Genomic DNA, 15,021 nt, shown 5'->3' on the forward strand with positions numbered 1-15,021 from the left:
GCCCCCCCTCCCCCAGCCCCGCAGCCGCCCTTACAGCTCCCTCTGCAGCACCCTGTGGCGGGACCCCTCCGGGCCCCCTCACCTGCACGTACTGGTCCCCCGCAGCCATGTCAGCACCCTCGACTGCTGCTAACACTCCCACCCGTACTACCCGCAGCCCCTTTATGGCCGCTAATTGCTGCTAATTGGAGCGGGGAGGGGGTACGGGTCCCCGCCCCACTCCGCCTCCCGTTCCGCCCCACAGAGGAGCTCCTGGGGGGCGGAGCTGGGACCGGTTCTCCCCGTCCCGCTGCGGCACCCAAGATCCCTCCTAGCTTGGGCACCCCAAGGACCCCCTGTGCGAGGCACCTTGAGATCCCCCATTCGGGACATCCTGAGGATCCCCGTAAGGGGCACCCCAAGACCCTACTTGGGACATCTTGAGAAGCCTTATCTGGGACCCCCATCCCTGCCCAGGACACCCCAAAAGCCCATCAAGGGCACCCAAAGACCCCTCCTATCTAGGACACCCCAAAACTGCCCTCACCCAGGGCACCCCAGGTCTGCCACCGAGGGCACTCCCACCACACACATGCCACCACAACCCTGTCACAGCACAGGCCCCCTCTCTCCTCGTGACAGAGAAACTCCAGGAAGGATGAAAACCTGTGGTGACAGCACCAGCAGTCTATTGACAGCTCTCTGTGGGTGCTGCTGCCGTGGGTCCCCATGGCCATGGGTGCCACTGTCTGTGGGTGCCTACAGTCTGTAGGTGCCACTTTCCATGGGTGCTATGGTCTGTAGGTCCCCGCCACCCATGGCTCCCAACTGTCCACGGGTCCCCTCTGCCCATGGGTGCTACTGCCTATGTGTCCCTGATGGAGAAGGCCAGACTCACGGCAGGGTCACCCGGCCTGGACAGGAACAAATCCACCTGTTGGGAGGAGGCAGACATCCCTGTCGGTTCCTGCTCCTGCCCCGAGCACCCAAGCTAGCATCCACTTTTTTCCCGGCTGGCTCCGCTGAGCCTTGGCAGCCCCGCTGTACCACCCCAGTGGTGGTGCAGCCCCAGGGATGCCAAAGCCATCCCAGAGGGGGCCAGCTCCAGCGACCCAGCACAGTCCAGCAGCACAACATGGCAAGTGGGGCGATGAAAATACCGCCCTTCCTCCACCCCCAAAAAAGTGAGCACATTCTGCAACGGGGAACACACAAAGGCATTTTCTGATGAAAAAATAATGAATCCCTAATTGCCCAAGGGCTGTCAGCAGCATGTGGCTCATTAACAAATCACGTAGGCGGGTTTGCGCCATGTGCAGCCTGTAGACACAGACTGGAGCTCCATTAATAGCTGAGCTTTTGGTTGGGGAGAAAACAGGCGCCCAGGCAGCCTTCAGGTTGTTACCGCTCCCCGTAGGGGTTGGCGGTGCTTTCCGGCAGCTGCCTTGAAAGCCCCAGTGTGCGTCTGGGGAGAGCTGCGGCAGCGGGGAGCGCAGCAGCCCCAGCGCAGCAAGATGCAATGGCAAATGGTGCCACAGCCGCCTGATGCCAGATGCCAGCACCCGGGGAAGCAGCAAGACCCCAAGGCGCTCGAGGGGTGCGTCTTCCCCATCATCACCCTGTCCTGTGCTACGCCCCAGGAAGTCAGGGCTTGGCCACGGGGCAGGCAGGAGGGTCCGTGCCCCCGGCACGTGGGAAGCAGAGGGTAAAACGCTGCCGAAAAGTAAACCGCCAGCAGACACGTGACCCAGAAACCAGAGCAGGGTGGCCAGTCCCGAGGACGCTGGAATGGGCGCTGAGAGGCTGCAGGCAGTGAGACACTGTAGGTAGCACATGAATTCATATATAGTAAAAAGTCTTTATTAAGAAGGCTTTGAAGTCAAAAAATAAAACTCTTGATACAATTTTCATAACCGTCAAGTCAGCTCAGCAAATATATAATCAGTACTTTAGCCATGTAAGGTTAAAGGTCCGTTATTTTCTTTTTAAAATAAAATATATTTTAGTTTTTAAAATTTATTCAATAAAGTACATATTTTCCTATAAATTCCCTACATATACATAAAGAGGTAAAAAATAAAAAAATAAAACTAAAAAAAAAAACCCCAAAAAACAACCAACCACAAAATAAAAAGGAGATAGAAATTTGTCTGGTTTTTGAGACATGGCATGTTAACTGTCCCCTCCGTCCTGTGAGCTCCCCCGCCTGGCCCGGCCCCTCCAGCCAGGACTCCCAACCTCTCCTCACACATTTTTGGGCAGTTTTCACATTGGCAAAATAGAAGATAGACCTGCATTACAAAAAAAAAAAAAAAAAAATATATATTTATAGAACCATCAAGAATCATCCAAAAAAATAACTACATACAAAAAGAACAACAACAAAAAAAATTACAATAATAATAGAATGATTTTAAAAAAATAAAAGACAACCCTTGCGTGTCCTAAAATAAAAAGTGCAACCGGACCTTTTCTTTCTGTTTATTTAACTTTGCAAACTGAATACTGTTATTTGGGAAGGACTGTTGAAGAACAGCTGGGCTTCCTCCTCCCAGCCGCCACAGCCGGGTAAAGAGTTAAAGCTATTCTGTAAACATCAGAGTTTCCTCCTCTCTGCAGTTTCACACCCCTCTTCCTCCTTGTCTTTGTCCGCCCCTTCTTCCCCACCCCTCCCGACCCCCTGTATTTCGGCCACCCTCCCGCCCTGCCCTCTCCACCTCTCCAGCCAGCAAGCAGCAGCCTCTCCTTCCCCCCCCCGCCCCGTGCGCCCATCGGATCCATTATTAAATAAAAAGGTTGATTTAAACAGTTTGAAGTCCTTAAAAAGCTGTGTTGGGGTGGAGGGGAGGGTTGGCTGCCCTGGCGAGCCGGACCCAGCTAGGAGAAGATGTGGATGGCTTGCGTGGCGGGAGTGTGGCAAGCGGGACACTCCGGCTCGGCTTTGCCACAGATGCGCATGGCACACTCCATGCAGAAGAGGTTGTGGCCGCAGGGCACCAAGGCGGCAATCACCTCGCTCTCAAAACACACCATGCACTCGCGGGAGCTCTTGCGGTGCCCATCAGAGCTGCTGGAGTCGGTGGGCGAGCCCGAGGCGGCGGAGATGCTGCCGGGCAGGGAGGATGAGGAGGAGTAGCCGGTACTGTTGGAGAAGGAGGACAGCGAGCCTTGGGTGGGCAGCCAGGACAAGGTGCTGACGGGGTCGCTCTGGATGCGCCGCGCTAAGGGGTGGTCCAGGGCCAGGCTGCTGCTCTCAGGGAGGGTGGGTGAGTGGCGCGGCGTGGCCGTGCCGCTGTTGCGTCTCTGCGAGCCGTTGATGGAGGAGCAGCTGCTGAAGGCTTGCAAGGGGTTGCCTGAGCGCTCAAAGGGTGACCAGATGGTGGTGGGTGTCGTGAGGTCGAGGGCCAAGAAGTCGAAGCCAAAGTCACACTCCTCCGAGCCCAGTGGAGCCGGGGGCTCGCTGAAGGTGAAGCCGCTGCTGGTGCTGTAGGGGCTGGTGGGGCTGGTGTCCGCCACCCGCCCGCTGTAGTAGGATTCGGTGGAGGTGCTGCCCAGGGAGCTGAGGCTGTCATTGCGGAGGGCAGCCGAGGGGCGGCGGGCAGGGTGGGGGGCTTTGGCCCACAGGCTGGCCGTGCTGCCCTGCAGGTCGAGGCAGACATCGGTGCCGTTGGAGTGGAAGTCGTTGTCGGCATTGACATCGATGAAGGAGCCTGTCCGCATGGTGATGTGCGCCTCAATCTCCTCCCTAGCCCGGTCCACGTTCTCAGGCATGCCCGTCACCTCGAAGACGGGCTCCTTGTCCCGGCTGGGCGTTACAATGTAGGTGTGTGTCTGCTGCTGGATCCGCTTGATGGTGGCTCCCTTGGGCCCCACCACCAGCCCTACCACACGGTACGGGACCCTCACCTGGATGGTGGTCTGTCCTGGCAGGTTGGGGGGCCCCTGCATCGCTCCTGTCAGCCCGTTCACTTTGTTGCGCGTTGCTCGGATCATGGAGAAGTGCTCGGCAGCTGAGAGGATCTCCCTTTTCGCCATCTCCACGTCCTCCTTCCTCCCAGTCACGATGAAAACAGGCTCCTCGCCCCTGACCGGTGTCTTGATGTATGTGTTGGTCTTGGCGCGTAGGGCTTTGATTTTGCAGCCTGCAGAGCAAGGAGGAGGGGAAAAAAAAAAAAAAAGACACATCAAAGCTAAGACCTCACGGGGACCCCCTGCTCACCCAGGATGGGGAGATGCAAGACCAGCAGGAACCAGCAGGTCCCTTTGGTTCTGCACCTGCAGCACAGACACCCTTGGAGAGAGGGGTCCCTCCTGCCTCAAAGGCAGCCAGGGGCTCACAACTCAGTGCTGGAGGGTTTGCACCAGCCTGACGTCTGTCACCACCTCCTCTACACCACAGGGGCATGGAGGACCTGCGGGATGCAGCCCATAGCCCAGGACCTGAGAGCTGGGACAATGCGTGGGCGGAGAGGGGCCGGGGCAGGCAGCCATGGGGGCACCTTCTGGGCAAGTTCTGGGGTGGGAAGTTGAGTTTATTCGAAAGGTGTTTAAGGAGGTGCAAGGAAAAAAAAAAAAAAAAAAAAAAGACACTGAAGATGGAAAGGAAGGAAAAGGCTTGTTTGGATCCTGCAGGTTTGTCGACACCTCTCAGTCAGCAGCTAAACCCGAGAAACAGCCCTGGCTGCACCCCAACAGCAGCAGCGATGGCCCTGGCAGGATGGGGAGACGGGCAGCACTGGCACTCCCCACCGGCTGAGGCAGGGGTGCTCACGGGGCACCGGCTCTCCCTGTTCTGGAAAGACCTGCTTCCCCCACATGAAGAATATGATTCAGCAGGCAGAGCCCAGGCTGGAACGCAGGAGACTGGGGCTTTGCTGCCAGCTCTGCCTTTGCCTCGCACAACTGTGGGCAAGTCCCTGCCCCTTTCCTCCCGTGGGCTCCAGCTGCAAGTCCCTACAGCGCCTGCTCAGCGCCAAGCTCCTGCTCTCCTCCGGGACCGGTTGCCGCTGCTCTTGCCGAGGGGCCGTGTCCGGCCGCAAGCACAGCCCTGCTAATTGCATCTGCTCTGCCTGAGCTCCAATGCACGCAATTAAATTCACGTGAGCCAGGCACGCCGCACCGGGAGCTCAGCAGCTCCACTCCCAGCACACGAGGGCGAGTGATCCCCCGTCTCCCACCTTCCACGTACCCCCTGAGCTTTGCAGGGCATCCCAAGCAAAGCTGGGAGCCCACAGGGATGGAAGCTGCCCGATCAGAGCCCCAAGACTGTCCCTGTCCACTGCAAATGCTGCTGCTGCTGCAGATCCACATCGATAAATAGCCGCACACCAGCGGGGAGAGCTCAACTCCTCGCAGACACAGCCAAGGCAGCCGCAAGCGCCTGGCCGGATCCTCCGCAAACGGCTCACTTGGGGCACTCCTCCTCCTCTTCCCAGATGCTCCCTGAGGAAGGGCAGGGCTGCTCTTCCAGCCGCAAGGCTGGAGAAGGGAGAGCCCTGGAAAGCTACAGGGATTTAGCTGAGGCTGGGGCAGTGCAGGACATTCAGGCAGGTCTGTCCCACACAGGCAGATCAACCCGCGCTCACTAGGAGCTAGAGAGCGGAGCCCTAACGGGGGCCATGCTATTCCTGGAGGCCCAAAAGCAATTACTGGGGCATTAAGCATCACAAATAACAAGAAGTAAAAAAAACTGTCAAAGTGAATGAGCACCAGCTGTCCTGGGTGTCACAGCCTGGCTTTTCAGCAGCAGCAACCCCTCCAATAGCCACATCCAGGGAGCTGGCAGATGATGACACTGGCATCTCCAGACACTTCCTCCAAAAAAAACCCTCAAAAGCACCTTGCACCCCTGCCCGGCTCCAGGCTGCCTTGGGGTGCTGGCAGCTCCACGTGTGCCCTGCCTGCTGCCTGCAAAGGTCCCAGGATTTTGACAGGCAGGTTGGAGGGGAATCTGGGAGGGGAGCAGGCAGATAAGCAGCCAGATAAAGCTGGGGAGGCAGGAGACCTGCTGAGGTGTCCTCCTAAGTGGGGAAACCCTCTGGATTTCATACAAGCCAGGCTGAAAGCATTTGAAGGCCACCTCCAAGCACTTGTTCCAATCAAATGTTCCTCCCACCTTGTATTGCCTCAGGGATTCACTCCCGCTTTGGGGCAGTGGGACAAGCCCAAATTCAAGCCTTCACGCAACCGGCTGGGATTGGCCAGGCAGAGGCAGGGCTGGGGACAGCATGGAGCAGCCTGGTTCCCTGGAGAAGCCGCTGAGCGGCTTCAGGGACACGAAGAATGTGGGTGGAGAAGGGCTTGTCCAGGCTTTTCCTAATTTAGGACAACAACTGGAAGGTGTATTTATGGCTGGGGGCATATGGTGGGGAAAGCAACGGTCCAGTCACTGGGGCAGGACAGAACCAGCAACCATCCAAGGTGAAGTTTTTTTTAAGCATGTGCCAGCTTCTGTGAGGCTGCCTGCGATTCCCACCTTCCCCCTCCCTGATTGTAGTACCTGCTATAAGCTCTGCCCCTCCTCTGCCGCTTGGCAAACCGGGATGAGCACGGTGGCAGCGGGCAAGGGCAGCCGGGCTGGGAGTCACCGCAGGGCTCTGCTGGTGCCTCCCACAGATGCCAGCCTCACACCCAAGGTCTGAAATTCACCCTTCTCCACGGAAGCGGCAATTTCAAGATCCAAAGGTATCAGGAGCTGCAAACAGGAGCTGCTCAGGAGCCATGTCCTGTGGGGGGAGCACGGCACAACGGGGCTTTTCCTCCCTCCCAGTGCCGGCTGCGCCAGTGGAACCCGAACTGAATTTTCCTCCAATGCAAAATGGAGGAAGAGTTTACCTGGCTGCTCCTTGTGAGCCCTGCCTAGGGGGTCAAAGCCAGAAACCTGGGTTAAAAATTAAAGGGGTGCCTGGCTTGGCCAGCTCCACCCTCCTCAAACAAGCAGGGCAGGAACAACACACACCGCCAGCGGTTGCTGGCCACTGCCGGGGCCACCGTGCCCGCGCTGTGCCGGGGCACCATGGGTTAGAGCTGTTTTTTCCAATCCTGGCGTAAAAGAGGATGGTGGCAGGTCTGGGACAGCGGGGTGCGGGCTCACCTCCCTGCCTGCCCGCAGTCATGTGGGGAAACATTGCAGAAAAGGAGGCATCAGCTGGGGAAGCCACTTGCCCGAGGCCACGTGCTGGCACCTGCACCAGGAACCACACTTGCGCTGCTCAGCGCGAGGAACCTCCGTCATTGCGACACGCTGGTGAGTGCTCCCGAACGGGCACGTAGGGGGACGTGGTGGGAGCAGAGCTGGGACAGCCCCACAGCCCCACCCAGGGACCAACCTGCCCTGCTGCTGCCCCCAGTCCCAAAGTCCACCTAAGCCACCCCTCGGCTGTGGGGACTCCCAGGCGGCAGGCCCTAAATGCCCCGACCGGGAAGGATGGGCAGCCTCCCCGGGCAGGGATTCAGTAAAATATTTAAACCCACACGCCACAGCAAGCTACAGGTCTGCAACACCAGGAACTGGTGAAGAGACACAACCCAACGGCAGTACAACCCCTGTCCTCCATCACATCCACGCCCCGGAGAAGCGGCTGAGCCAAGGCTGCTCCTGCCCACACTCAGGGAGACACTGACACCCTACAAGCGAAGCCCTCCCCCCCCCCCGAGAGCCAGATGTACTCAAACTGCACCAGACAGATGGTTTAACCAGCAACCTGCAACTGGGGGAATGATCTGCACCAGCGCAAGATATTTCAGATGAGTCTCCACAAGCCCCTACCCAAGCACGCTGTGAAAACGCCATCTAGGATGGCGGCATCCCTCTGAAGTTGGTGCAGCACAACCCCGCTGGAACGGGACCGTGCCAGATGGGGGCTGTGGAGAGGACCGGGGCTGCCCAGCATTGCCAGCGAGCCCCACAGCAGGCATGCCCTCGCCCTGGCATTACCGGATCAAGCGCCTTACCTCAACCAAGCGGCAGCAATTTCCATTCCCATGTTTTACCTTGCCAAGGGCCAGCGTGCAGCAGTAATGATGAGGGAGGAGGAGGAAAATGAGGTGCCAGACTTTGCTACAAGTCTATCAACAAGGTGGCTTTTAAAAACACTTTTCAGATCCTAAAGAAAACACCCTCAAAACCAGGGGGTGGTTGGGGCTGGGTGTGATGGGGAGAGGACCCAGGGGTGCTGCAGCCCCAACAGATCCCTTCTCAACACCAGGGCCTGGGTTTCACCAGAGCCCAGGAGCGGCTCAGTCGCCACATTATAGCTCTTCAGCAGAGCTCCGAATCTCTGTGGGCCCAAACTTATGACAACCGGTGGCCATGCTCAGCTACAAGCAAATTCTGGGGGTCTCAAGCACATGCAACCCCACCGAGTCACAGCCCTTAGTGCCACCACCCAGCTCTGCCGGCAGAGACGGCACCAATGGAGGGGTGCGAGCTGGACACTCCACTCGAACCCTCCTGTCTCCAGACTGCACACCCTTCTCTTCCAGCTCCTGCAAAGCTGCCCTGCGGAGCTGCAGCGTCCTGGCTGGACTCATCCCACCTGCCCTCAGGCTGAGAAATCACTAGTTTTGGACAAGAAACAGAATCCCAGGGGATTCTCCCCGGGAGGATGCAGTGATGGAGGCAGCACCCCAGGAAAGGCAGCTGCTCCCCCTGAATGTCCTCTCTTGGTGCCACTGAAGAGGACTTCACCCTCTGCCAGGAGCCCCAGTCGGGTTGAGGCTGCAACTATCGCCAAGAGCCCATGAAAATCAGTACAGCGCAGGCTGGGGCTCGATCCTCTGCGCTCCTGCTGTTACCCAGGCAAGAGAGAAACCCGACGCAGCTCATCCACTTGCTGACGCCCAGCACGGCCCAGCCAGCACCTGCTTTGACACAAGATGGCCATCTCCACATAAGGAAGGCAAGGCCAGTCAATCCCCTTGGCCAGACCACGTCTCCTTTGCCCAAGGAGCTTCGCGCTTGCAGTGCCCAAATCCGAGCTATGAAAACCCCAGAAAGACCAAACAGCTTTTCTGAAGGAGCCTTTGATGGCATCAACCAGGACGACCACAGCCCGGGAGCCGGCTGACGCCTTGCACCCAGCCCTCTGGAGCACGCTACCTGCTGCAGGACGTTGCCCTTCCTCTTCCCTAGCTCTGCAGCATCTCCTGGCCTTCAATCCAGCATTACGGTGCTCCTGGTCCCCTTCACTACAGGCAAATGGCACAGGATGTGCCAGGACCGGGGCCAGACGTGGAGGAGAACACGTTGCACCTCCATCACATCTCATCTCCCCTCTTGCTGAGTGCTTCTTCCCACCTCTCTGCAAACAGTAATTAATTCATCCTTGCAACCACGCTGCAGGAGGCAGGCACATCACACCTTTGTTTCTTCTCCAGACACTGGGAAAAGCGAGGCAGGGAGGCTGGGCTCCTCGCCTCAGGCCAGAAAGGAGGAAGCCGGTGCCAGAGCCAAGATGCTCAGGCAGATACTTCAGCGATCAGATCAATCTGTGCGACTGACTTCAGGAGTTTCTGGCTCTGCTACGACCCAGAGAGGTGGGAGGAGGCAGCCAGGCCAGCCTCAAAAGACGTGGCATGATGGGGAGACGACAGCAGAGAGCAGCAGCCCGGGGCTCAGAAATACGAGGATTCATTGCAGCCCCAGCAATCCACTGTAAGTTTACAGATGCTTGGGCTGGCCAAGAAACTGAGGGCTGCGGTCTCCCCGCGCATCCTCCAAGCACCGAAACACCCTCCACGCTCTGGCAGGGAGGAGAGCTGCCGTATTTCATCCTTCCCTAGATCTCCCCTTCGAGCATCCCAGCGTCTTCTATAAACGGCAACTTTCCCAAATCCTTTGCGAAGCTGCGAATAGTCCCTGTGTGTTGCAGATGGGGAAGCGGAGCCCCGGGAGAGGAGCCGTGGCTGGCTCTGTCCCACGAGAAGCACGTGGCATGGAAGGGGAGAGTAGAGCCTGGGGCTCTCGGGTGCACCAGCCACCTGTCACCCTCTTGGCCTCATTGGGGCAGAAGCTGTGGGAAACGCACCTCCAAAGCCAGGACGCTGGGGAGCAACACCGGCACGGTGCTGACACGCAGGAGCCAGGGCAACTCGAACGCCCAGCCCGCCCCATGCTCCCCATCTCCCTTTCCCCCCCTGTGATTTCCGTTATCACCACCCCTCTTTTTGCTGGGTAGCAAGATGAGCCCACACCGCTGCAATCAGTGCCCAGAGCACTTTTTGGAGACAGTCCCTCCCACGACAGGAGTCATGAACGGGCTTGCACGCAAAGGCACGGCCACGTAATCCTGCCAGGCCATGCTGCCTTTCGGTAGCCGCGTGGGCAGGGAGAAGAAAAGCCACAGATCCTGGCTCCGCACCATCACCGATGCCGATCCGGATGAGGGACGAGGCAACCACTGAGGCTCAGTCAAGAAAACGCAGAGTTGTTTTACACAACAAAGATTTACCTGCTGAGCTGCTGCTTCTCCCTTCTGGAAAGGGATAAATTAGTGGATATAGAAGAGAAAAATTGAAGAAAAAGGAGCAGGAGACATCATGTCTGACAGCGTCCATCCCACCTCAGCTCACGTAGGACAGTCGTGCATTGGTCTGACGGGCAAAGCGCTGCCTGGGCTGCCAGGACCTCCCAGCCACATCCCCACTCACCCTGATGGCACCAAGGGGCTGCCGGGCTCTGGAGACAGCAGGACCGATCCCAAAGCGCCCCGAGAGCTGCTCCTCAGCACACAGCGTACGGGGAGAGAAACCCAGCGTTGCCCCAACTCGAGACCTTTCCAGGGCACCCGATATCCACATCTTCACCTCCTCCTGTGTTGTGAGCAAGGCGGCACCACGAGCCCGCTCACCGGGTCACAGCTAGGCTGGGTAGTGCAGGAAAGACAAGAGTGATGGGGACACAGTCTGAGGCAGTCCCCAGCCCCACAGCGTCACCAGCAGCACATCTCTCCACCAGAACGATGCCAGGCCCAACGAAGCACCCCAAGGCTTGGCTCCACGCCGCTGCACAGCCCGAGCCCTGCTGCCGCAGGGCTACTGAAGACCGAGGGAGACTCACACGGGGCAACCCGGGGACCAGAAGGACCCGGGAACCAGCAAGGATGCAGAAGGATGAGGTGAGCGAGAAGAGCTCTGCTCGTTTTCAAGCTCGATGCGAGACCTGGAGAAGCGGGCAACTGCAAACAACCTCGGCATCGCCCCTGCTCGGACTGCACCAGCGTCACACATCCCCGATTTAACACAGCTGCTGGCAGCACCAGAGAGTAGCCAGAGCACAAAGACACTCCGCCGACAGCCCGGTCCCCTCAGATGCTGCCCAAATGCACCCCCCTGCCAGGGAGAACTGAGGGTGCCAAATGCCGAGCCCCACTTCAGGCCAAAACCCCAGCACGATGGGGCCATGGCATGGCACCTGAACGGGCCAGGAACTGCAAAAAAGCCGAGACCAGGAGCGGGACAGGAAACACATGAGGGGAAAACCCCCGGGGAGAGCTGTTCCTGCCTGGGCTGGGGCAGCAGCAGGGAGCTCCAGCCCATCGCTGGCCCCAGGCGCCCTCGGAGCTCACCGGCAGGACACGGTGCTCCTGCAGCATCCCTCCTCAACCCGGTGTAATAATTTCTTTTGCAGCTCTTTTCCAGGAGCCCCAGGAGCCCACGGACCTTAGCGAGCACCCGAACTCTGCACAAGGTGTTTGGGGCAGGTACCTGGGTGCAGATTTAACTTGCCGGGGTGCCAGAGGTACAGTGCTGGGGCCTCACTGGAGCCAAAACACCCAACCCCAGCCGCTGCGAGAAAGGGTGCCAACCAGCAGCTCACAAGCCCAAAAGCAGCCATTCCTCCAAACCTCCTTGAACTTGCAGAGCCAATGCATTTCCCAGCAGAGGCCAGACCCTGTCCCAGGTTTGCTTTCAAGCTGCTGGACCCCCAAGGGTCTGTGGCTTCTGCCGGAGAAGCCACCAAATCCAGGTCCCCATCTAGCCCAGGGAGTAGGAGGATCCTCCCGAGCAGGGCGTGGTGCCGTGCTCCTCTCCTCTGGCAACGTTACCGGCTTCGCCACACCGCTCATCTGCCCTGGCCGGGCTCAGCGACCCGATGGGACCCCGGTACCGAGGCGGTGGGACCAGTGAGGAGTGTGCGGAAAGTTGGGAGGCCAGGAAGCGGGGCCGGCTGGGAGGCAGCACAGGCCAATGGGAAGCGCAGAGCATGATGTCACCGCGCTCATCACAGCATGGCTCTGGCTAACAAAGAGAACAATGAGGCTGCCCAGCTCCCTGCTTCCCCCCAGTAAAAAAACGTCCCCCAGCCCCCTGCCCCGCAGCCCCCTGCCCAGGGATGTACAGAGCCGTGGGAGCGAGGGACAGGCCAGGGTGCCAGAGCCCTACGTGGCGAAAACACCCTGGAGGTTTGGCTTCCCACAAGCCAAACTGCCCGCTGCTGCCGGGATTCCTGCGGCCAGCAGCTCCCTTTCTTTTTTTAATTTTTTCTTTTCCTTAAATCACCCTCTCTGGGATCTTTTCTTTCTTTTTTTTTTTTTTTTAAAGGTGAAACTTTGGTTAAAGGCTATTTCAGATTTCCTCAAGACAAAGCCCACGCAAGGCACACCCACCCAGGGAGAGGGCTGGGGCTGAGGCGTGCCCGGGTGTCCTTTTGTGACAGCCGAGCACGAGTGGGGCTTCACGCCCCTCTGCTGCCTGCAGAGCTTCACCTAATAAATTTATATACTAAGTCTGAGATGTCGAGTATCATTTACACACCAAGCTAGAGGGAAAGGGTGGAAAGAGGCACTCTACAATAAAAATCAAAGCTTTTGCCCTGCACTTCGTGTCCTGCCTGCTCCCACGGGCTCGCGTGGCGCCCGGGAACTTTCCGTGTGCACAAGGTGTTTCTCCCACCCATGCCATTTTGCTGGCCTATATAGTTTAATTAATATTTACAGCCGGCGCGTTGGGAAAAGGCACAAAGAGCAGCTCGCTCCTGAAACCCACGGCGAAGGCGCGTCCGCAGGAGGAGTTTCAGGGCCGCGGGATTTGTCGCCGTTAAGTTTCCGCCTTCGCGCTGCCGGGAGCGGAGACAAAGCCCCAAAACTGACCCAAATAAAGCGGGGCCGGGCCGGCACATCCCGCCGGAGGCGGCGGCGACGCAGCCCCAGGGCGCTCGGGGGCGGACAAAGGGGGGGGTTGGGGGTGGCCCCGCCGTCCCGTCCGGTGTCGTCGTCCCCCCCCCCTCCACGCGGGGCGGGGGTTACCTTGCCGGCCCACGATCTCGGCGACGTGCTCGGAGCTGGGCACGGGCACGCACTCGGTCATGTTCACGCTCTTCTTCCTGCTCCCCAGCGCGCCCAGCGGCTCGGCCAGCAGCGCGGCGGGCGGCGCCAGGTGCGGGGCGAAGTTACCGAAGGCGGCTGGGGGGGAAGCGGCGCCGGCGACCGGGGGGGAGCCGCCGCGCTCCCGCGTCTGCAGGCCGCCCGTCCCCGCGCCTCCCGCCACCGCCTCCGGCTCCTCCGGCCCCGCGCCGCCCGCCTCCGCCGCCCGCAGCCCGCGCTCGCTCGCCTCCTCCAGCCCCAGCAGCGAGAGCTGGTCCAGGGCGAACCTCAGGGCGGCGGCTTCGTCCTGCACCGGCGGCCCCTCCCGCTCCCGCCCGGGCTCCGGCTCCGGCTCCTGCCCGGCGGGCGCCGGCGGGCTGAGCAGCGCTAGGCAGCGCGGCGGGCCGCGGGGGGGCTGTCCGCCCTCGGGCTGGTAGATAGAGCCGGGCATGGCGGCGGAGCGGCGGCTGGCCGGGAGCGGAGCGGGCCGGGGCGGTGGCGGTGCCCGCCGCACGCCGCCTCTCTGCGCGCCCCCCGCCGCGCCGCCCCCGCCCCGCCCCGACAATGGGCCGCGCCCCGCCGCGCGCATGCGCCCCCCGCGCCCCGCCCCCCGCAGGAAGGGGGCGTGGCGGGCCCCGCCCCGCCCCTGAGCGGGGCCCGAGCTCAGCGCCGCGGGAAAGCTCGCGCTGCCCACGCGTGTCCAGCTCCCCCCGGCACCGCCCCACGCGGGATTTAAGGCGCACGGCCGGGGACTGTCGAGCCCGGGCTGGTGGCACCGCGCGGCGCAGAGACTCGCACATCCAACACGGCAAAGCCCGGGACACACACACGCGACAGGGTGCTCTGCGGGACACGCGCATCCCCGCGGTACGGCGAAGCCGCGGCATTACGCTTCTCCCGTCTACCGCTCAAATACCGAGTGCTTTCTATCGCAAAGACCCAGTCTGGCCCTCATTTGCAGGAATGTCTTAAAACAATGGGGCTCAAAGAAGGTAGGAGAGGCAGCAGTAGGTCCACAGCAGTTCATGCCACAGCACTCAGCAGCCTCATCTCCACAAACTTCCACCAGAAGTAACAGAGCAGACATCAGGTACTGGTTTGCACAACCCTTTTATTGACTAGAGTCATGTTTCCCAGCAAAGAGCAAAGCCAGAGCAGCAAAGCACCTGCTGAGGACATGGCAGCTCCTCGCAGCACCTGGGTGGACTGTTCCCATCTGCTCGTTCCACACACGCTGAGACCATGCGTGGTTCACCAAGCACTCGAGGGTACAGAGCTACAGCACAGCTACACTTTGGGTACTGAAGGATATTTCCTTCTTCCTGAGTAAGAAAAGTTAAGAAAACAAAAAATCTTTGTCCTTTCTCCCACCTTCTTCCCTTGGTTCTTTAGTTCCTATTTTGCACGGGTTATTTGCTGTTTATCACAGCTCAGCAGCAAAGCAGTTATGTTTCTGCTTCAGAGTCACAACAGCTTCAGCAGCTTGGATGCCCCAAGACCATGGGGATCTCAACCACCTTCCCAGCCTCCCCCACCAGAAAGCCACCACAGCAGACACAGCACACGAACTATCATCAGCTCACCTACTGCCTCAAACACCCAGGTGCTCAAACTCCACAGATCCTATTCTCAAGCTTCATTTTCACATAATTGTCTTTCCCAATTGCTGTCTTTGGGACTAACTCAACCATTCAGCTTGGTATTAACTGCAAGTGACCCCCACTTCAGAACATGCCCT

The 15,021-nt window shown here is 59.4% G+C and overlaps 1 protein-coding gene across 1 annotated transcript; it reads right to left on the reverse strand.

The window, feature by feature from the left end:
* Positions 1 to 2,699: 2,699 nt before the first annotated feature.
* Positions 2,700 to 13,829, reverse strand: MEX3D (mex-3 RNA binding family member D). Its single transcript, XM_054805759.1, has 2 exons — positions 13,227 to 13,829; positions 2,700 to 4,121 (listed from the first exon to the last, which is right to left on the reverse strand). Exons 1-2 carry the CDS (start codon positions 13,732 to 13,734, stop codon positions 2,857 to 2,859), a joined length of 1,773 nt encoding a protein of 590 aa, XP_054661734.1. The 5' UTR covers positions 13,735 to 13,829; the 3' UTR covers positions 2,700 to 2,856.
* Positions 13,830 to 15,021: the final 1,192 nt, after the last annotated feature.

The sequence above is a fragment of the Grus americana genome, chromosome 28 (assembly GCF_028858705.1).
Source record: "Grus americana isolate bGruAme1 chromosome 28, bGruAme1.mat, whole genome shotgun sequence".
Taxonomy (NCBI): Eukaryota; Metazoa; Chordata; class Aves; order Gruiformes; family Gruidae; genus Grus; species Grus americana.